Below are 23,163 nucleotides of genomic sequence, written 5' to 3'. Positions count from 1 at the left end.
AACTAAGGAAACACCAATTTCTACTTCCAATAAAAGGTCTAAAAGCGGTTCACCAACACTGAATGAAGAAACATTTAATGATACCATGCAAGCCATACTTGTGGAACTTAAAGCGCTAAAACCCTTCATGGAAGCTACAAATATTAAACTGCAGCAAATGGATGAAAAATTGTCTAATTTCGAAACTATAATATCTGAGGTTGAACAAAGGATTAGTAATGCTGAGGATGTGACAGGCAGAGTTTCAAGACTCGAAAACACAGTTAAAGCACTACAGAAGCATACTGAAAATTTAGAAAATCGCAACAGAAGAAACAACTTGCAAATTATTGGGCTATTGAAGGGAGTTGAAGGTGATAATCCTATTTTGTTCACAAATAATCTCCTGACCAAGCTTCTGGAACTTCCTCTCTCAATCAAATTAAACATTCAAAGGGCGCATCGCATTGGCCCTCACATACCGGTGCAATCCTCTAGCACTGCTACCAATAACTCATCAAGAACTATGATACTTGCATTAGACTACACCCATGTACTTATGATCCTAGAGAAAGCCAAAAAAAAAACACCTAAAATGGCAAAAAGATTTTTATTACCCAAGATGTTTCTAACACCACAGCTACAAGAAGGAAAGAGCTCCTTGCTATCAGACCTGCCCTCAAACAACTCAATGCAAGATACAGCATTATACATCCAGCTATCCTCAAAGTAACTCTAAATGATCATACTACTTCTTTTCAGGACCCCAGCGCCTTGAGACAGTTTATTCAAAATCAAAGAAAAGAAGATATGGATACATCAAAGGCCCCTACTTGAAATATATTATCAAGATCCTTTTTTCTTTTGCCTATTACCAATCACCTATCACCACTCTTTCTCAAGGAGCAGGATGCAAGACTGGCTATCTTCCCTTGAGGCTCCTCCTAGCCCGACTCATACTCTTCATTTGCCAGCATGGATAGGAGTGGTCGTTTCCTGTTAACCACTACTGTCACTAAAGATGTTTCCATTTCTATTTTTTTTTTCCATTTTTCATGCTTGCTCCGTTTGTCTTCCCCTCTTCCTCTTGTTTCCTTCCTTATGTATCTTTAAGGAATGCATATATGAAAAATGAATATTATTTTATACACTATAGATCATCTCTTTGAATCCTCATCAGTTATACTAGATGTATGGTTATACTCCACATTAATGTACAAGGTGGCCCATTTACATTGTTATCTTCTCTTAGAGATTTCAAATTTGACCTATTATTTTACTCCCCATACTCATGCCACTTAATATAGTTTCGTGGAATATTAAAGGGTTCCATAATCCAATCAAGAGACAAAAAGTGTTATCTCACCTTAACAGATTCAAACCATCTATTGCCTGCATTCAAGAAAAACACCTTTCTAATGAAGAAGCAGCAAAACTTAAAAGGCATTGGACTGGTCAAGTTTTCTGCAGTGCTGCCAATGGGAAGAAAAAGTTATCACGCTAATTAATAAAGCTCTCAAATGTAACGTTTTATCCAATAAATCCGACAATCTGGGAAGATGGGTTTTACGCAAATTATTGATTGATTCCAAAGTATACTCTATACTAAACATTTATGGCTCAACATCCCCAGACCTTAATTTTTGGCAGTTACTTAGAAATCACATGCTCCATTCTGACCTTCATAATCTGATTGTCTGTGGGGACTGTAACCAAATCATAGATCCTTTTCTAGATAGGAAATATAGAGTACCATTTATTAACAACTCTTCTCACAAACAATTTATTAATTTTATAGCCAATCTTGGTCTTGCTGATACTTGGCGTTTAACTCATCCTACCGATTCTGACTTCACCTACTACTCTACACCCCATAGTTCCTTCTCGCGACTAGATTATATTTTTATACTCAATTCTATGGTCAGCCTTCTCCTCTCTGCTCATATAGAATCCATTAAAATCTCCGATCATGCTCCAATATATATATCCAACTTGCATCCTTAGCTAACTCCAGAAGTTCAAATAGATGGATATTTAATGCTAGTTTACTTAATTATCAATCCTTCGCACCTTTTATAGCCCAACATCATAATAACTACTTCGCTGATAATAAGAATGAAGATACATCTATTACAAATAATTGGGACTACTACAAACCTGTTCTTAGAGGCCATATAATTTCATTTGTTGCTAGTAAGAAAAGAAAACTTAAACAAGAGTCTGAATCCATTCTTAAGCGGCTGAAGCCTTTGGAAACCCAATTTGCGAATAGTAATTCTCCTTCCACTCTTAAAGATATTCTTAAACTAAGATTCCAATATAATCAAATGATCACACAATACTCTTGTGCTAATATGCTTAAATATAAATCAAAGATATATCAGCTTTCTAATACGGCCAATAAATCTTTAGTGACTTACCTCAAATGCAAAAGGGACGGTCTAAGATAGTTGTCCTTAAGGATCATCTGGGTAACAGGAAATTCTCAGATAAAGATATTATTAATATTTTTTCCGAGTTCTACTCTAAATTGTATGCATCCGAAGCTCCTCTTGATAATGTTCAGGTTGATGCATTTCTAGGCAATATACCTAGGAACTCATACTCCCCATTAGATCTTCAGGCACTTAATGTTCCCATTAGCCCCTCTGAAATACTATTAGCTGTTAAGCATCTTAGCAAAGGTAAAGCTCCAGGCCCTGATGGCTTCTCTACTGATTTCTTTTGTCCATTTTTCCAACTTGTTACTTCCTAAACTTAGTGAACTTTACTCTCACTTTATATCAAAAGGGGAGGCCCATGGCTCATTTCTAGAGGCCATACTTATTGTTTTTCCCAAAGCCAACAAGGACCTTGAACTCCCCCAAAACTATCGTCCCATCTCTCTAATCAACACTGATTGCAAGATCTATGCAAAGATTTTGACTAATAGACTCCTTACTTTCTTACCTAATCTCCTAAAACAAGATCAGGTTGGATATGTCAAGGGTAGAGTTTCATCTTCAAATATCAGACTTTTCTTAGATGTCATAGACCTAATTCACAATTCCAAAGATCCCCATGCTGCTATAGCTCTAGATGAGGAAAAAGCATTTGATAGAGTGGATTCTTTATTTAAAACCCTTAGATGGCATGGGTTTAGTCCCCCTTTTCTCTCTATGATAAAAATCCTTTACTCTATGACTAGAACTGTGATCTTTGTTAATGGACAGATGTCCTCCTTTTTCCTTCTTTCAAGAGGAACACGCCAAGGCTGTCCCCCTTCCCCAATTTTATTTTTTATATTAGCACTTGAACCCTTCCTTGAAACCATTAGACAAAATGAAAATATGACAGCAATACATCATAAGCATCTGTATATCAAAGCTGCAGCCGATGTCCCCCTCTTTCTCAGAAATCCAGAACACAGTGCCCAACATGTACTTGACATCATTTCAGACTTCTCTAAAGCATCTGTCTATAAGCTTAATATAGAAATATCTGGAATTCTTCCCCTTAATGTCCATTGTACATCAGGTCATACATCATCCCTTGGAATTAAATGGTGCCTCAAAGGTTTCAGATATCTAGGGGTTCATATATGAGCATCCATTAATGATGTTCGCAAACAAAACTCTGAAGAAATATTAGCCAGAATTAAAGAACTAACAACCTCATGGTCACCCCTCTTTCTCTCTTGGTGGGCCGCCTAGAAGCAATAAAAATGATGATCTCCCCTGTTATACTTTACTTCCTTTACATGTTCCCTATATCTTTCCCTCTATCATTTTTCAAATCCTTTGACTCTGGTTTAATTACATTTCTATGGGGAAAGAAAAAGCATAGAATTGCACTAAGCAAATTAAAAAAGCCCCACTCTTTAAGAGGTTTTAACTTCCCAGATGTTAGAAATGATCACGCCGCCTTTGTCATTAAACAAACACAGATGTGGTTCATCCAGGAAGAACTGCTGCATGTACCAAATTGGGTTTGTCTGGAGAGGGTCATGGTCTCCCCCATCTCCCTAGCAGATATTTACCTTATCAAAGGTAAAAGTAAATTAATGAATTACTCCTGTATTCGCCAATCTATGCTATATCTAAGACATTACATGTTCCCATGCGTAACTAAAAGGTCTCTCTGCTTATATTTGGCTCAACCACCTTATTAAAATTAAAGGTAAATTAGTTTTGTGGAAACCATGGCTCTCTAGGGGGTATAATATTTTGTAGTCAGTTTTTTTTTTAGCAAAATGCCCCTATTGCTTGTAATGATTGGGCCATCAATTACCATATGCCAGCTTCTTTTCTGAAACATATTTGGTCATCATTGCAGCCCTTTTTGAAAACTACAAACTATTCATGCATAATTCCAATGTTCCAGAGGCACAGAGACTTCTACACAGGCTGAACTCTAGCACTACAGCCTCGGCATATTACAAAATGCTAATATCAACATCGTTTACATCGTATCTGGACCAGCTTTATGGTGATTGGAATAATGATTGCTAGGCATCCAATCTTCAACTATGCTGGCCAGTGCAATGGAAATGTATGTCTAAAATTACTTCCTAAGCAAGCTTAACCCAAACTCTCTTTTTCTTTCATCACAGAGCCTTTGCTACCCATACTTCCCTATTTAAATATGGGCTTTTACCCAATGATCTGTGTTGGAGCTGTTCACATATGTTCGTAGAGTGCCAATATGTTGGAATTCTGTATGGTGTACTATTGAATCCTTTTTTAAATTTCATCAAGATTTCTGTTTTAACTTTCTACTCTTTGGGAGTTCCATTTTATAAGCTAATTGAGCTAACAAACAAATACATTTTATTTTTGACTTATGCTTAATAGTTTCAATCCAAACCATTACTAGAAATTGGAAGGACCTAAACCATATACATTATAAAATCTGGTGGAACAGAATTTGCAATATTCACAGATTAGAAAGTTGTATTGCGTCCTCTCTTGATTTGTTATGAAAACACCAACTGAAATGGGAAACATTTGTCGACTACCTATCCAACACCGACACCCCTTAATGTTAACATTGATATCAAATTGTGCATTATTTGACTTTCTTATTATGCATTCTAGTATCCCCCTCCCTCCTATCCTTTCATGGATGTTATGTCTTGTCCTTGCCTTGTTAGTCACTCAATGTTTCATTATTTGTATTGTCCTCCCTATCCTCCTATTTAAAAATATTTAAATGTTGCTAACCAGTTATTCTAATATACTTGTCTGCTATTTATGCCAAATATATGTTCATAAATAGATCAAGTTATGCCTGTCTCATATGCTTATGTATCTGTAATGATTATTAAGCGTCGTGCTCTTACTTGGAACTGCTAAACTGTACTGACTGGAGTCTTCGACCTAGGACCGGCACTGCGAGTCGCTCCTCGACTCTTGCCGTCATCATCCCTGCCACACGCTTCCTGGAGGAGGCGGGGCCACGCACGGCACGTGCTCTGATCACGTGACCTCGGGAGCAGCCAAAAGACCAGGCTGCCTCCCGCTCTGTGCGTCATGCTCTTACTTGGAACTGCTAAATCTGTACTGACTGGAGTCTTCGACCTAGGACCGGCACTGCGAGTCGCTCCTCGACTCTTGCCGTCATCATCCCTGCCACACGCTTCCTGGAGGAGGCGGGGCCACGCACTACACGTGCTCTGATCACGTGACCTCGGGAGCAGCCAAAAGACCAGGCTGCCTCCCGCTCTGTGCGTCGTGCTCTTACTTGGAACTGCTAAATCTGTACTGACTGGAGTCTTCGACCTAGGACCGGCACTGCAAGTCGCTCCTCGACTCTTGCCGTCATCATCCCTGCCACACGCTTCCTGGAGGAGGCGGGGCCACGCACGACACGTGCTCTGATCACGTGACCTCGGGAGCAGCCAAAAGACCAGGCTGCCTCCCGCTCTGTGCGTCGTGCTCTTACTTGGAACTGCTAAATCTGTACTGACTGGAGTCTTCGACCTAGGACCGGCACTGCGAGTCGCTCCTCGACTCTTGCCGTCATCATCCCTGCCACACGCTTCCTGGAGGAGGCAGGGCCACGCACGACACGTGCTCTGATCACGTGACCTCGGGAGCAGCCAAAAGACACAGGCTACCACCCTAGCGGCGTTAAGCCCGACAGGGGTGAAGGGCGCCGACTGTTTTGTGACTGTTTGGTGCTGAGGTGATATTGCCAACTTGGAACTCGAGGTGGTGAGTTATTTATAACATATTCCTACAAACACAGTGTGCCTGTGCACTTCTGTTCTTACACACTGTGGAAGCTGATATAATTTAAGTGAGACTGCACCAATACGGCTGTGCTTATCTATGCCATCACTACTCCCACCTAAGAAGAAGGGAGGCCAAGAACTACCTGACCTTATGGCCAAAACAAGGCAGAATAAAACTCGGTATAACTTACGTAAAGGCCAAGAAGGGCCTAGGGACAATCCACCGCAGAAAGAAAATAAGAATACCAATACTAGAGAGGATGTGGGTATATCGATTAAAGGGACTATTCTAGCTATGTTTGGGAAAAACTACACCAAGGTAACCACTGCTGGGGATAAACCAGTAGCTGAAGATTGCAATTTTCCACCACCATTCCAACATAATAACAGTATTACCCTGGATAATACTAATTTCAATGACATTGATAATAACTCTCTCTTAGATCTATGCCTATCAATTCAAAAATCAATGGCCTCCTTAAACAAACCCCCCACTGTATTAAACGATTGTCCACTCGTGATTGAGGCACAGGTTTTAAATACAGCCCAGGGGGAGCAGCAAAGGCTTAGGGGATTTGCTAGCCCAAGACAACCAGGCAACTCAACATCTAACTTGTCGGGCACCCTTTCCATGCGCCCTTCCTCTATTTCCCCAGTGGTTCCATCAGAGGAGCGGCTATCAACTTCCCCAAACCTTTATATGGGACCTAAAGATCCGGAACGCATGGATAGGGGAGATAGCGGGAACACAGAGGACTGCAATAACTCAGCCATTGTAGAACTGCAAGCCTCAGTGGCATCTCTCCAATTTGCCATGAAAATACTGTTAAAACTATGCGGGAGGATCCATACAAATTCGATAATACAGCTGGGGCTACCTAACCCTGCCACACCTATGGGGCAAGATATATCTAATCAGCATCCCCCTAATGGAGCTGGGGGATCGGTTCCACAGATGGCTCCCGACAAATTAGACAAACCTATAGAGAATGACTTGGAAATACCGCTGACAAAAAAACAGCGACGGCAACAAAGACGTCTAGCCTCAAAACACTTGGTAGTTGAAATAGCCTCCCCCTTACCTGCCACTAACGTTCCAGCAACCTGTGCTAAAAAATCAAAACGCAAGAAGCGAAAAACCAGGAAAAGTGCTAAGAAAGGACTAGGGACCTTAATAAGCTGGATCATCCCGGACAAATCACAGGAAATCACCAGCACGATCATTGAGGATCCGAACTCTGACCTTTCTACCAGCTCAGCCGAAGAGGACACTAAACGCTCAAACCAAGATGGGGAACATAATGTGGATAACAAGGGACCTCATAACCCTATGGAAACAACAGAAATCGACGATCCTAATGCAAGTAAAATATGCATCATTAAAAACTTAAACCAAAAGAAGAGGGATAAGTGGTTGACAAGAACAGAGGTTTTGAATAAATTACATCTGATTCCACAATTGCGGGTAATCCGCTCGGAAGACTTCTCCTTTGTGGAACCACTTACTGTATGTAATCCCAATGTTACAGTTCTCCATTGTTGTGTTTTGGCTTCTGCTCAATTGATTCGATCTCACAAACAATGTCTTTTACAAGTGGGGGTGGAAGTAGATGCCTGTAAAGAGAAGGAAGATCCCTTACTCCCAAGCGCTGAGCCAATGGCAGCCCAAAACAAGAGCGGTATACCCACTCAAATAACGGGAAAGAAAGTACAGATGTCAGATATTCAAAATACTTTGAAATAGTTGGCAGATTCGCTGCCTTTAGTTTTACAACAAACATGAGATTATACCGTGCTAAATTGGAATACTCATGGTCATCAGCATTTTCTTACCAACAAGGGCTCCCTATCAATGATAAGCAAATATCCCATCTTTTTATTGCAAGAAACCTGGCTGTTGCAGCAGACAGCCATTGATGGGTACGTTATTTACCATACCCTTGCTACGAAAGGCTTACGTGGACGACCTTATGGGAGCTTAGCTATAGGGATATCTAATAAGTTGAAAAGTAGAATGATCCCAGTGGACAGTAACTATTTGTGTGCTGCTGCTCTGACCCTCAGAATTAAAGCAAGATGGGAGGAAATATTACTAATAAATATATATAATCCCCCGGGCGCAAAGTATAGAGAATGCATACAAGATACCCTGCACAATCTTTTAAGCGATTGGAAATTAACCAACGGCAGAGATTTTGTAATTCTGGCCGGGGATCTAAATTGCAGAATCAATAGTGGCGGTGGTACAAGCAATAATCAGCTTTTAGCGAATAACAGTATATGGAATCAGGCTTTTACGGATAAAGAGGGGGATGTGCTGGAGTGGCTTCTTTGAATGCTGGGACCTTGAAATAATTAATGGCAGAACTAGAAATGATAGCCCCGGTAAATTTACCTGGAAAAATGGGAGTAGTGAGAGCACCTTAGACTATATCTACACTAGTGTAGAGATTGAGCTAATTGTTAAAGATATGAGGGTGAAGGAATACAAATGGAGTCTTCACGAGCCCCTGATATTATCATTGGGATATAGCCACCCTAATGCAGCAACTGCAAATCTGGGAGATCTCGTAATCAACCACTCCCTAAACCGTATTAGTTGGTCAGCGAATAATATTCTAAAGGCCACAAGGGCGTCCGGCGAGTGGGGGACTGAACAATCAAACATGTTTATGCAAAAGTCACCCGAACAAATAGAAAACTGGATAAGTAAATTCTCTGATTTACACGGTTCTCGTAAAATGGGCCTGATGGTGGGCAAGGCTTCAAACGAATTAAAATATGACAGTGCGATTAGAGATAGGAAGCGCAAGCTCAGAGGAGACATGAGGTATATAAGAAATGGCCCTGACCCCAAAAAGGTTATAGCTCTCAAAATAAGAAAGCTGAAGACCACTTACCAAGTATGGTTAAAAATACATAAAAACACCAGGAAAGTGGAGTGGTGGCAACATACAGTTAGAACCTTATGTGGCAAGAACACTCGCAAAATCTGGTCCATACTAGGGAAAGTGAAAGGGAAAACTTTATCCAGCATGGTTAATCCTATAGGATGTGATGAATGGATCTCCTTTTTGGAAATGAGAAATACGGGGAGCAGCTGTAGGATTTATATTCCCACGGCTAGCAAACCCCCTATCCCTCCATTCTGTCTCTGTAGAGGATCTTCAAAACAGAATTAAGTCATTAAATACCTCACGAGCCCCAGGGCCAAATGGCCTCTCTAATATGGTGCTGAGGAATAACCCCCCTTTCTGGGCAAACCTTTTGAAAATATTGTTTGATAAGGTATTGTATGAAGGTAGTATACCGACATCTTGGCAGGCAGCCATCATCATACCCGTTTTCAAAAAAGGTAGTAGGTCTGATCCTACGAACTACCGGCTCTTGTCTATGCTGGATTGTTCTGGGAAACTGTTTGCAGCACTCATTTTGAAAGAATTTCTAACATGGGTAGAGAATGCTGGGATATTAGATCAATTCCAAAGCGGCTTTAGAGCAGGCTATTCTACTTCAAACAATATATTTAATATGAATACTCTGAGAAACAAGGCATTGTCCCGTTCAAATCCCCCACTATACGCGCTATATGTAGATTTTAAGGCGGCTTTTGACTCGGTCAACCGCTCCCTCTTATGGAACAAACTGAGGAAACTGGCTGCCCTGAATCTCTATTGTATTATTTGGAGCTATTACATTCTAACAATACTGTTCAATTTAGGTTAGACAATCTGGGTTCGGTGACCAAACCCATCCCCCAGAGTCGAGGGGTAAAGCAAGGATGTGTGACAGCCCCTACATTATACAACCTGTTTATTTCAGATATACCCAAATGCCTCTTAGGGATTAATAACTGTCCCCCTAAGATAGGTTCTTGCCACTGCCCACTCCTAGCTTATGCGGACGACTTGGTGATCATGGATCACACTTTTAGTGGTATCCTGAGATCAGCCAGTCAGTTGTGGCGCTATGCAGAAAGCAACGAACTAGTCATTAACAATAGTAAAACCAAGCTGTTGTTATATACTGCTGGTAGAGTGGCTAGACCGAGAATGATGATGGGCCTGATCGAAATTGAATACACGCATATGTATAGATATCTGGGGGTAGAATTTGACAGTAAAGGAAACTATTTCACTTACATTCAGGAGCGCAGAACAAAAGCAGCTCAACTCACAGCCTTAGTCTATAAATTCACACGAGAACAGTGTGGATTCTCAATTTGGGCAGCACGTCAGCTATATATTCAATGTTTGGCCCCCATGGTGACGTATGGTTTAGACCCTTTGACAAATATGAATTTAGGGTGGCTACAACTGGTAGAGGGTAAGTTTTGGAGAAAAATCCTCGGCCTTCCACAGTGTATCCCTATGGCAATCATTAGACTTGAGCTAGGAATCTTCTCCCTTAGAGCCATGGTTTTAAGGAAGAGGATGGAATTCCATATCAGACTCAATAATAAACCAACAAATAACCTACTTTTGACGATTAAGGAAGATTGCGTGGCTGGTAGACAGGCTAAATTAGAAAGCCAGTTTCGGTCTTTGACTGAAGAAATCAGCTGGTCACCAGAATGGGGTAGGGAAAATGATGTTCTGATTACCAGCATGCGCAATCGCCTCAATTTGTGGGACTGGCAGAATAATTTTAACCATTTTAGCAGCCTGAAAAGCTATAGTTTCATCCTATTTGTACTATACACCTATGGAAAGGCACAACTCTATCTAAATCTGTGCCCATCAGAACATCTGAGGCGGTTTATTCTATTAATGCGTCTCAATCACTTACCGATCCTGACTACTAAGGGCCCTGAGTTGGGTCTGAGTTTAGCAGAAAGATATTGTAGGATTTGTGATCTCCCTACCGAGCCAGAGACGGCTCGTCATGTGCTGACGAGATGCTGCAGGATGAGAACGGAGTACATAAAGCATCTTGGTGAGTTTGTTCATAATATAGATTATATGGACCAGGCAGATTTCTGGAAGCAGTGTGTTAACACCTATAATTCTAAATTGCATCTAGCACTCTATCAGGTTTGGCGAGAGGCAGCTGCTCTCATGAATTCAAACTCAAGGGGGTCTTTCCTCGATAAGTAGTGGTACTCTTGCTGTGCAAGTATGAAATGTTTTATTTTAATATGAATATGAATAGGGTGTCTCTCTCTCTCCTTTTATGTATATATATATATAAAAACTAGGCTTTGTCCTGAATCCATATACAAATCAATTATCTATTAACTGTATTAAGGATTTTATTAAGATTTGGAATTTTATCGTATTTTTGCATTTTAGATGTTTGATGTCATACTATGCATGCTCAAACGAAAAGCACTGGAGATATGGGGGTGGTATTCTGGAAAGTATTTTACACTTGCACTTTGAACACCAAGCACAGCAAACGGGCTGGAAGGCAGGGCACTGGGTCACACGTTCGGCAGATGAAGATACAAATCATACAAGAGGTGGGCTTACCTACAATCACAAGGCAAAGCTGGGTTTCTGTTCTGCCAGATTCTAGGCTGTTCAGAACACCTTAGATTCCTAGTTTCATTTTTTTTGCCCTACATTATTCGACACTTTGAAACGTTTCTGGCAGAAAGTATCAGTCTGGTCCACAGTTACCAAACTAGCCTTATTTTTGCAAACACATGTAATGGGTTGTTTCCATGATTTCAAAAATTCCCAATGAGTCAATGTGCACAGCAGAATCTCCACTCATCCATATGGCACGCATGTGTGTATCCGTGCATACGACCTCACACTATCACATGCCCATATTCATTAACCCTCTCCTGCACCACAGCTCCACGTTGTCTGCTTTCCCCTCATCTGCGTGTGTCTTTGTGCACAACCTGGGCCTTATTATGAGTATGAGTGCGGTAAAAGGTAGCAGTAAATGTATTACTGCCACTTAACCACTGTATAACTGCACCACTGTACTACAAGTTCTGGTGATGAATTTGGAGATTTAATTTCAGCAAAAAGCTGAAGGTAAATCTTACACATTTCCCTTAAAACTCGTCAGATTTTCTGTGTGGTATTATGCAGTAAATCCACCAAATAACCCTTTGAAGTCCTATGGACTAATACCATGCGACTGCCATTCGTAATACCTTGGTAATTGCACAGCACCGATTGGCGGTAACGGTAAACAACCACCAAACCTGTAATGAGTACCATGAAGTTGTCACCATACAGCAGTTCTTTGTCCATGATTTTTCTTTGCTTCAGGGAGCTTTTCACTGCTGCAGTGTGCACTGTATTTGTACTGTTTGTTGTGTCAGAGGAACGCCTCCATCGCCGATTCATGTGCTGTACATATTCCCATCTTATGAGTGAAGGTTGCCCTGATGCTGCCAGTACTCTGTGTGTTTGCCGTTGGTGAGGGAGCATGCACTTTGCTGGTGCTCATTGTGCCTCCAGGTATCACTCTACCATTTGTCTCTGCCGTTGTATGCATATCGGCATGTGTCATTTTGGATATTTCACTTCTTTGTAGCTATTTGATTCAGGGCCTTCGTACATTTCTTGTGAATGGCTGCTTCAATCCATTTAATCTGTAGAAGCAGCATTATGTGCAGTTACTCAGCATACTAAACATGTTTATACTCTTCCATGCAGAATATTTTTTAAAGTATGGTCAAATTTGGGAAGGGTCAGTCACAATTTTTGGCTGGGAGAGATTGTGAAAGGTGACAAGTGCACACCATAGCAGTGAACCTCCAACAAGCTCAATAGTTTAGATGGATTCCATATTTCATTGACATTACAAGATGCACAATCTAAAATAAGAGATTGCGCCTCATTATAAGTTTGCCGGTCCGGAAACAACACTGCCTGTAAGCATACCGGCACCGTTGTTTCCGGACCGGCAAACTACAAGTCTGCCTACCGGAGCCACTGTGCTCGACAGGTCTGACTCTGCCGGGCGGAGAGGCCACGGTAGGTAGACTTGTCATGGGAGCACCGGCACCGTTGTTAACGGTGCCGGTGCTCCCGTGACTCCATTCATAAATTGCCGGTGCCTGGCTTCCGGGCCGCTGTAAAAACTTGGAATAGCCCAATGGCACCGGGAAGTCAGGCACTGGTAATTCATTCCGAGTCCAGTGGCAACCCGCCAGTAGCACCGGCAGGGTTACCGCCTGTATTGCTCTCCTCTGAAAAGTGCACGGAACTACCATAAATCACCAATGCAATTATAGAGCAAATACCTCAACCCAAAAACAGACACACAATAACTCACGCACACTTTAGAAGATAATCAGCTCTTTACGGCTATTTATTCAAAGATTACAAGTACATAGAAATAACTCATAAAACTAACATGGACATAGATCACAGAAAAAGTAAAGAAGTCAAAGAAAGAATACATCACTGTGAGCGTATTATCATTCTTCATCTTGCCCATTTACGGCTGGAAGACCCCGAGGACAGCCAGGACGAGAGTGCCACAGCTCACAGGAAGGCCAGACGGAGCATCCTTCTCTGGCTGAAGTCTCACCTGACCCCTCCAGGTTTCCGCCTATATAGGCACTCCAAAAAAAGGAGTTAATTCTTGAACCTTCTGGAATTGCACCCGCGCAGTTGAGGGACAGCCGTCGGTTGCCAGCTAGGTCAATCGAGAGCCCCCCCCCCCAAGGAATGCAGGGCCTCCCTGCTCTAAAAGCATGCTCCATGGAGAACAGTTTCCCAGCAGAAATGGCCTTGACTGCATACCAAGTTTGAAAAAAGCATGTTTGTCTCAGCACTGTGAATCTAACACTTCAGAAAAATATGTGCATCCTTTCACTGCGGAGTGAAGTAAATATCCAACATGGCTCCGAGCACTCCCAGAATGCATTGTGCTCCCGCGCCAATTTGAACTAAGCATAAATTGAGCAGAACACCGCCGGACTCAGAATGAGGCCCATAATTACTTTTAAGTACTGCTAAAAAGGATGTGGCACAGAAAATGAACCCGAGTCCAAATAAGGACAAACAATATTTTATATAAAAGGCCACTTCCCGTACAAAGACAAAGGCAAAAGTACAATGGTTTGACCGTAAATCTAATGTACATACTTACAATGAGAAATGTCCAGTGGCAATTCACTACAAAGATAACATACTATATCTCAAATGCAATTAGTTGTTCTTGAAATTGTGAAAGGCCGCAAAAGAGGTAAATATTTACAAACTAGCCGTTCCTGGCGAAACATTCACCATTCTTGCATATCTTAAAGATCAATATCAGTCGGTAATTCATAGGGTCACTTCTGTGCCCCTTCTTAAATATCGGAATTGACACTGATCGCTTCCAGGAAGGGGGCATAGGTCCTTGTGACTTATTAATTGTCACCAACGATTGCTTCCAGGAAGGGGATGTAGGTCCCTGTGACTTATTAATGATCACTGAAAAGGCAAAACGTATAGGTAACAGTCTATTGAATTTGAAAGGCATATTTGTATCAGATGGAATGAGAGGTATGCGCGGTATAAGAACAATATCTAAGTTCCATCAATTACACGGTGTCTATGATGTGGCTTTGTAGATATGTAATTGTCAACCAAATTCCATTGCAGAGTCCCCTTGATGGCATAAGATTGCGCAGTAGCATAATTACAGCATCTACTTTTAGTTTTAGCTCGTGAGGAGGCATTAGTCCTACAGCATTACACTCTTTAGAGACTAAAACGTTGAGCCGGTAATTAACTGTTCATTGACACTGAAACCGCTGTGCTCTGTGTAAAGAAAAGTGGGTATGGAAAGAAGTAACTTGAAATTATTCCGAATGTTTGCAATAGTGGAAGGTTAAGGTGACCGCGTAGAACCATGCTCATTATGTTTGTTAAAATGATAGCTGTTGTTGAATTAGAAGGGCGCACAAAAGTGCACTTTGCCATTTGGACAGCAGAGGGCAACCTAACACTGATAAATTGCACCAGCTAAGTAGTTAAGCAGTTTATATATATCTAGATTGTTATCGCAACATGTGACATACTGGATAGCAAAATTATCATCACAAGCAGTGAGATGAATTTAGATTGGGATCTTGTTTGTTTTTTATGAATATAGTTGTATGTGCTTATTGTTGTAATCATTGGTAATTTACAAATGAATATTAATTTACACAGAGTTTACTATTTGGAAGCCAAAATATGAGAAAACTCCTTGTCAGACAAATGATTTATTGTATTCATGAAATGTGTCAATGCTAGAACACTATTCCCTATTGTTTAGGTCTCATTAAATATCCTGTGATTGAAATCGGCATTCATGACTATGCTATGTGAGGGAAAGTGGTTTACATACATTTGGGTAATCTTTTTAAACAGTGAACCTAAACCTATACACAAAAAGGATTCCCTCTCAAGATGGAGGACAGTAAGTTGAAGCTATATCCCAGAGTTGGAGAAAAGGAATGTTACTTACATTTATTTTTCTTAACCATATACTTAAGATTACTAGGCTGTTGAGCACAAAGAATTACATTCCAAGATGGCTGACTGTAAAACAAAGAAATATTCTATTGTTTCGAGTGAATGTTAGGTCACTTAGAGTAATTTCCTTTGACCATATATAGAGAATGCTGTCCTCGGTTGAGGTTTAGCTCCAGAGCCATTTGTCTCAAAGGAAGGCAGGCTCATGAATAACAAGGTGTTTGGAGGATAGAAATCTTTTGGATATTACAAAAGTGATAGTTGGATCTCATAGTTAAAATGTGGTCATTTGGGCTGATTACAGATAGACCTATATTTAAAATCTACTTTTCACAAAAACGTAGTTTTTCTGATACACGCAATATTATGGAGATAATGCATAGCACTTGAATGTTACTGGATCAGGTACTTTCTTTTTAAGTATACCTTATTTGCAGTGGCTCTTTGTTTAAAATGATTGACCAGTACATTACTTCATATTACAGTTTGCACAGAATTAATATACTGGTGATTTTTTTATAAGAGCTTATGGTGGAGAGCTATAATGAAGGGTGCACATTTTTAGACAGAACATATATTGAACTTCATTTTGAGCAGCGTGACTCTGCTCTAATTGCGAGACTTATCCTTGGCCTCAAGCCCAGGAACCGCCTCTCTCCATTGGCTCCCAGTGACTGCAAGAATCAAATTCAAGACCCTTTGCATCATCCACAAAGCTGTCTGGGGCCTGGGACCTACCTACGTCCAGCTTTCTCTCCCTAAATACCTCCCTGCTAGAGCTCTTCAGTCCTCTAGCTCTAACTGTCTACAAATCAGATGCTTCTCCAAGCAGGGAGTGGGAGGTAGATCTCTTTCTTCAGCAGGAGCCTCCCTCTGGAATGGCCTCCCTGACCCCCTCAGACTTGAGCCAGATCTCCTTAAGTCCGGAAACTTCTAAAGACTTTCCTTTTTACCTTCTCCCATTCCTGTGCTAATGTCCCACTCCCGCTGCGACTGGTGCCTGTTCCCTTATGAGTCTTACAGGGGCCAGAGCCTCAACCAATCTACCTCAGCACCCCTAACCAGCACTTGCCTTCAGGCACCCTTCCCGGACTAGCCTAAAATTGGTCCACCCCGTCCATCGCACTAGTCTTCCCTTTCCCCTGGTTTCCCCTGGTACTTGCCTCTGTGGCTCCCCTAATAGTTGCTCCCAGCCTCCTGCAAATAAAATAAATGGAAGTATATTTATTTTTTTATTAGAAAATCTGGGAAGTGTATATCCTGTTCTCTTGCAAAAGGGTGCATTCAGAATTCATCATCACGGGATATTTACCATATTTGACTAATTATGGTAAATAATATCCAATAGTATCATCAATTAGTTGGTTTATTGGCATTTTTTTGGTTTTAAGATGTGTTTACAATAGAATATTGACACACAGCAATTATTTTAAAAATGTGGATGTACTAGTACTATATATCTCAATTTGCTTGCTTTTTAACAAAGTTTGCTGATCACATTTTTTGCTGAAACAGAAAGTTATGTGATTTGTAAGGTAGCATGATTTTTGTATATTTTAAAATATAAATAGTTAATAATTTTTACAGTGAATTTGAGAAGATATTTCTTCAATTTTTTTGATTGTTTTCCCTGAAGAATGCTACACTGTTTACATACTATTGGTGTGTAGCCAATATTTACACAAGCCCTATTTGACCATGCTTTATGAAATCCCTGATGTGGTACTAAGAAAAACAAAGATGTAGCACTGCAGGCTTTGCAGCAGAGAGCCCTGTGAGGGTAGGCGCCGCAGTCAGGCTGTGTTTAATATACAACAGACCATCAAATCTGCCTATTTCCTCACCTATTGCAGCATGCAGATATTGAAAAGGATATGTTCCTATCCCTATTGTTTGAATGAAAGTGAGCAACTTTAAACCTACCGTCATACTTTCAACGTGTTGACTGTCTAAGGAGGGCGAATCACTGGAGCCTGGAAGGTTGATCTGTTTAAAGCCAATATAGGTGAACCATTGTTGGGGAGGTGATGAAGGCTTGCTAGGAAGGCGATCCCATTGAAACGTATGAAGGTAAAACAATTGATGGAAGGGTGATAATGATTCAAAAGATGGTAACCCCCGCCAAATGATGGTGAGTTGAGGGGTCAATAGTCACAATACAAGTTATGCATACAATAATTACAAAATTAATCATTTTTGTTGTTGTTGTTGCTTGTATCAGTTACCCACGATGTAGAAAACTATAGAATAACTATGACTTTCATTCATTGCAGGTTACAAAGCAGGAAAGCAATATGGATGAAGCGCCTAAAGATGGGGCATATGTAAAGGGGCTTTTCTTGGAAGGTGCTCGCTGGAACAGGCAAACTATGGAGATTGGGGAATCCCTTCCCAAAATCCTATATGATCCAATACCCATCATATGGCTGAGACCTGGTGAAAGTGCCAAATTTCTGCACCAGAACGTTTATTTTACTCCAGTTTATAAAACGAGCGCAAGAAGGGGAACCCTTTCCACGACAGGGCATTCTACTAACTTTGTTCTCACCATAGAACTCCCGTCACACAAACCTCAAAAACACTGGATCAACCGAGGAGTTGCTGCACTGTGCCAGCTAGATGACTGAATGCATATATGTTATAAAGAGCAGACATTTATGAATTAAACACTGTTTATTGCCAAATGTATCTGAATGTTTGTATTGTTTTTACTATTTTCCCATTTTCGTTTTTGTAAGTTGACTTGGCTAATATAAATGACTATTCATTTGACTTTAACAATATCATGATTATGAAATGTAACGAATATGCTCTGTCCAGAGAACACACGGAAATACCATAACATTAAGATCAGAGCAACCATTTGAATTAGTACACAATCCACTACTTTAAATGTGAAGAAGCATTATATTACTTGAACGTATTTATTAAAAAATGACTGGTTTCAGCACTTTAAGAGATTTCAAAGAAGAACTGAGATATAAATAAATTAAATTAAATGATAGATTTCTAAAATACTTGGGTCTCGTATTCTTGATTACTAGAACAGCGTGCATGATAGAATGTTAAAACATCTTTTTGATTTTACGGAAGAGAGCGTTTTACCTTGAAGTTATTTTAGTAGGGGAATCTTGAAAATAAGGTGCTGTATATCGAATAGTTGACAGTATGTTGTGTTGAGCCTAGTTTACAAAGATGGGGAGGAGGCTGGAAATGTGACATTTAGAGTACAAGAAACACACTTTAGGGTTGTTTATTAACAAATGTACACTGCATTAGTCATTTACAATTTGAGGCACAGAAAGATAAAATAATGTGCCCATAATCACACTATTTTTTGTTCTATTGCCAAAGCAAAAATTGGAAAGAGACTGCCTCGCACGTCCCAAAAGGAGAAATGTAGCTACGAAACGAGATCTTCTCTCATTATGCTTTGAGGATTATTTCTTCTAACCTGATAGATGAGCATGTAAGGCCGATGTTACCTGAGTTTGTGTTTTTAGGACCAATATCTTTAGTGATATTCATAAACAAAGAAATCAAGTACAAAAAAAAGTTAGAGCGCCTCTGTCCAGTGAAACCCATCACAACAAAAAAATAGGTCCTATTTATGTGGTCAGTGGCTGGGAACGTTTGTGAGATTTATGAAATACGTTGCAACAGAGATCACTTATACAATTAACCAATTAGCTTACCATTGTTTTCTGAAAACCTGCAGCAGATCATGGCGGTTATGGCGAAGAAACAAGAAGGGACAGAACATCAAACTAGTAACAAGAATTGGGGAAGCCAAAGGTCTGGGCTGTTTTAGCGATAGGTGTTTTGTGGTGTTGGTGGATGTATTGGGGGAGAGTGGATTGGGGCAGAAGAAGCATTCGCTATGTGGTGAGTTGGGTGGGGGAGAAATAAATGGCAGGCAGCCACAATGACATTTTGGGGAGGGGATCGATCCATCATTTTGGCACATTGACAATTGTGCATGTAGTGTGCATGTCACTGCATGTTATTCAGCATGCATGTGTTCTGGATGTAAAGTATAGCAAAACCCTCAACTGGAAACAGTTGCCCTAGGGGTTGATAGACTATAATACCCATTCCCCTCTTGTACTGCTACATATAAAATACAGATGAGTCCCACGAAACATTCAGTCCAGTTGTCACACAGTCACTGATAATAGCAGTCATCTCTGCCCCTGAACACAATGCGCTGCATGATTTTTATGTTTTGAACTAGTCATCAATGCTAGCAGTTGAATAGTCACTGAATTCTAATTACTATTCACATGCAATGTAATGCTCTTTTTATTTTCGTGTTTGCTGAGCCTATGGCCTTCCTTCATGCACCACGGCACTTCAAAGCCATACCAGTGGCAGTAGGCACTATACAAATATCAAACAACCTGACATAACATTTAATGGACCAATCATCAACTATTTACATGTCTCTTAGCAACTATTTGACATCCAAGTCCCTTTAAGATATGCCTCTGTTGGCTCAGAGAACGAGTTATGGATGTGTATAGCTAGAACTAATAAAAGGGTCTTTCAGTGTCAAATTTTAAAACAGATTCAGATCTGCCTATTGTTACCTACCCATTCACTGAAAATACATTAGACACAGCGGGCACAACCTACATCTGCTCCTTTCTGTAGTTGTGTGTAAAGGGAGATATGGTTTTACTTGTTCTAACAACTGTTAATAGCTAAGGACTGTGAAAAGATCTTGTGATGTAAAGGTGAGTGCTACCTATGAAAGGAATTAGATTAGAGGCTTCCAGTCATGAAGTAAATGCACATCGCAAACCTACTTTCGGATTTACTTGCAGATCTTAAATCATTTTTGAATTTGTATAGTTGTTCAGTCATGTAAGTAACCTGGCCAACGACTTTGCATTTCAGAGTGTAATCCTAAAGTTAATTCTGGACAATACCAAATGCTATTTTATTAATAATCTTTTCAATGAGAACATAAGCCTAAAAGGACATTAATGTAATATATTAGTTTTCAAATGTGGTTTTATCATTTGATATCGTTCTTCAATCTTCACATTATTCTGGTGTCTATTTGTCCATCTGTTGTTCTTTAACTCTGATGGGGATGGTGTGATGTGTGTGCCTTTTGTTCAGCCCTTGGATTCTTTTTTTTAAAGATCTTAATTTGTATTGAGCCTTTCATCTATAAGCCCTTGGATTCCATGTATTTCCTGTGTGTGGATTTACTGTATAAATCTATGTTAATATTCTTCTGTGTATACATATTAAATATTATTTGGTCTCCTTCAGGATACATCGAGAAACTACTGCTTCAGGAAGTGGGTGCAGGGAACCTATCCCAAGGTTTCGTAGTGTAGAGAGCGCACAAGGCCCTGACCAGGAAACCTCGACCAGGGGCACCCCCGATACCCATGATAGCTAAGATCATGAACTTTAAAGACAGGTAAAAGATCCTGACGTTCTCAAGGGAAGGTGGGCTCATAACGAGAAATGCAGCCATAATAACTATGTACCCAGACTATACGGCGCAAGTGCAAAAGCGCAGGGCACAATTTTGGGCAACAAAGGAGGGTCTCAGAGCCGCCAAGGTGCGATTTATGCTGCTATACCCGGCAAAACTGAAAGTACTGCACAACGGCAGAACAAATTTCTTTGAGACCACGATAGAGGCCCAAGAGTGGATCGACCAACAGGGGATCCCACAACTGAGATAGAGATGAGCACGACAACCGGAGCCCCCCCCCCCCCCGATAACCCAGGAAAAAGACACGGATATAAGAGTAATAGTTTAGAGACTTGAATCAGCAGTTAGCTAGACGCGGAGGCCCGCACCCCCTGGAGCAGGGCGCCAAGACCCACAGAAATGACCCTGCAGGAGGACAGAATTTATGCCAGTTTCAAGGCACCCCACTGCAGCGAGTGCACCCACAGGAGGGAGGGGAGCACCCCGGAAGTGGTCGAGTCCGATCAAGGGGTGTGGGGGGCTGCGCATTGGTTTATAGTTATAAGAGTTGTGTGGTTAGTTAGGTTAGGAGAAGGCACTGGAGGAGGAAGAAGCATGAAACAACCAGAACACGGCAGGGGTAAAAAGAGAAAACAGATGGAGCTTAGCCAGGAAGAGAAAGATCGAAGAGACATCCCGAGGAAGGTAGACCCGGAAACATCAGATATTAGACAAACAATAGCCCACGAGCCCATGGGAAAACACAGGCCGCCGGAAAGATCGAATAAATGGGCCGGGAAGTATTGAATATGGTCACATGGAATGTCAGGGGACTGAATGCATACGTCAAAAGAATGAGGGTCTATGCCTGGTTAAACAAGACAAAAGTCCATACAGCAATGCTGCAGTAGACACACTTGACTGCGGAAAAACAAGCCAAGATCGCCAAGAAATGGTGAGGCCAAGTATACAGTTCAACATACTCGAACTACGCAAGGGGAGTGCTAACATGGATTGCCCCAGGGATCCTGTTCCAGATCATAAAACAGGAAAGAGATGTGGAGGGCAGAATCCTGATCATACAGGGTTTGCTGGCGAACCGGGAAGTGTGCCTGGTGAACATGTATGTGCCTAACCACGATGCCACAGAGTTTTTCAGGACACTTACGCCACGAATAGCCCCATACAGGGATGTGCCAATCATTTGAGCTGGAGACTTTAATTGCACACTGGATCCCCGGCTGGTAGGTCGGACACCAAGCATAAGACGCCAGCGCCGCTGGCCGGGGCGCTATGGAAGATACTGGAGCAGCTCGAACTGGAGGACGTCTGGAGAAAGGTACATTGGGACCGCAGGTCATATACTCATTATAGCGTCCAGCATGGGACATTCAACCGGATAAACTACCTTTTCACGGGCAAGGAGACACTGGGAATTTACTGGGGCACATATACACGCACAGACACTATCCGTCCATGCACCGTTAGGGGGGACATGGACACATGTATATAGGAATGCCCCCATACCCACATGGAGATTGAGGATGGAAGCATTGCAAGATGGGGAGTTCCAGGAACACATCCAGAACACGATAGATGATTATTTCGAACATGATATAGGGAGTGTGGACAGCTCTGGGACGGTCTGGGAGGCATTTAAGATGGTGGTAAGGGGGCGGCAATAGGGAAGGCAGGGGGTCTCAGAGAAGAGATCCTGGCAGAAATAGAAGAGATGGAAGGGAAGATTGGAAGAGCTGAAATACGAGCAGGAGAGGCGGGAACAGAACCGGGGGACCCCACCACTATGAGACTGAAGTGTATGGCAACCTGGGAGATACTAGACTACGGGAGATACGTTCAGAGGCTACATGTAGAAGTGGATAAGCCCAGCATACTCCTGGTGTGGCTAACCAGACAGGAGTGTAAGCGGGAAGCAATCACGGCAATCACAGATGAACAGGGGGAGCTGATTAGGCCCCAAGAAGGCATTAATGCGGTCTTCTCGAGATTCTACAAGAAATTGTATTCCCGGGTCCAGGAAGAGGGAGATATAGCGGACGCTTTAGCGGAGATCGAACTCCCCCAACTAACAGAGGAACAGGCCCAGATGCTGG

At 41.4% G+C, this 23,163-nt stretch overlaps 1 protein-coding gene across 1 annotated transcript in view; it reads left to right on the top strand.

Annotated features, from left to right (window-relative positions):
• The window catches only part of DNAH3 (dynein axonemal heavy chain 3), a 1,861,430-nt gene extending 1,842,825 nt beyond the window's left edge, over window positions 1-18,605 (top strand). The window contains exon 61 of the mRNA XM_069647670.1: window positions 17,886-18,605. Coding sequence (XP_069503771.1) covers window positions 17,886-18,239 — 354 coding nt within the window. The 3' untranslated portion in view covers window positions 18,240-18,605. The remainder of the gene's footprint in view (window positions 1-17,885) is intronic.
• The last annotated feature ends 4,558 nt before the right edge of the window (window positions 18,606-23,163 follow it).

The sequence above is a fragment of the Ambystoma mexicanum genome, chromosome 2q (assembly GCF_040938575.1).
Source record: "Ambystoma mexicanum isolate Mex_15411 chromosome 2q, UKY_AmexF1_1, whole genome shotgun sequence".
In the NCBI taxonomy this organism is placed as follows: Eukaryota; Metazoa; Chordata; class Amphibia; order Caudata; family Ambystomatidae; genus Ambystoma; species Ambystoma mexicanum.
Note: the sequence above shows the minus strand (reverse complement) of the source record. Positions and strands in the feature narration are given on the sequence as shown.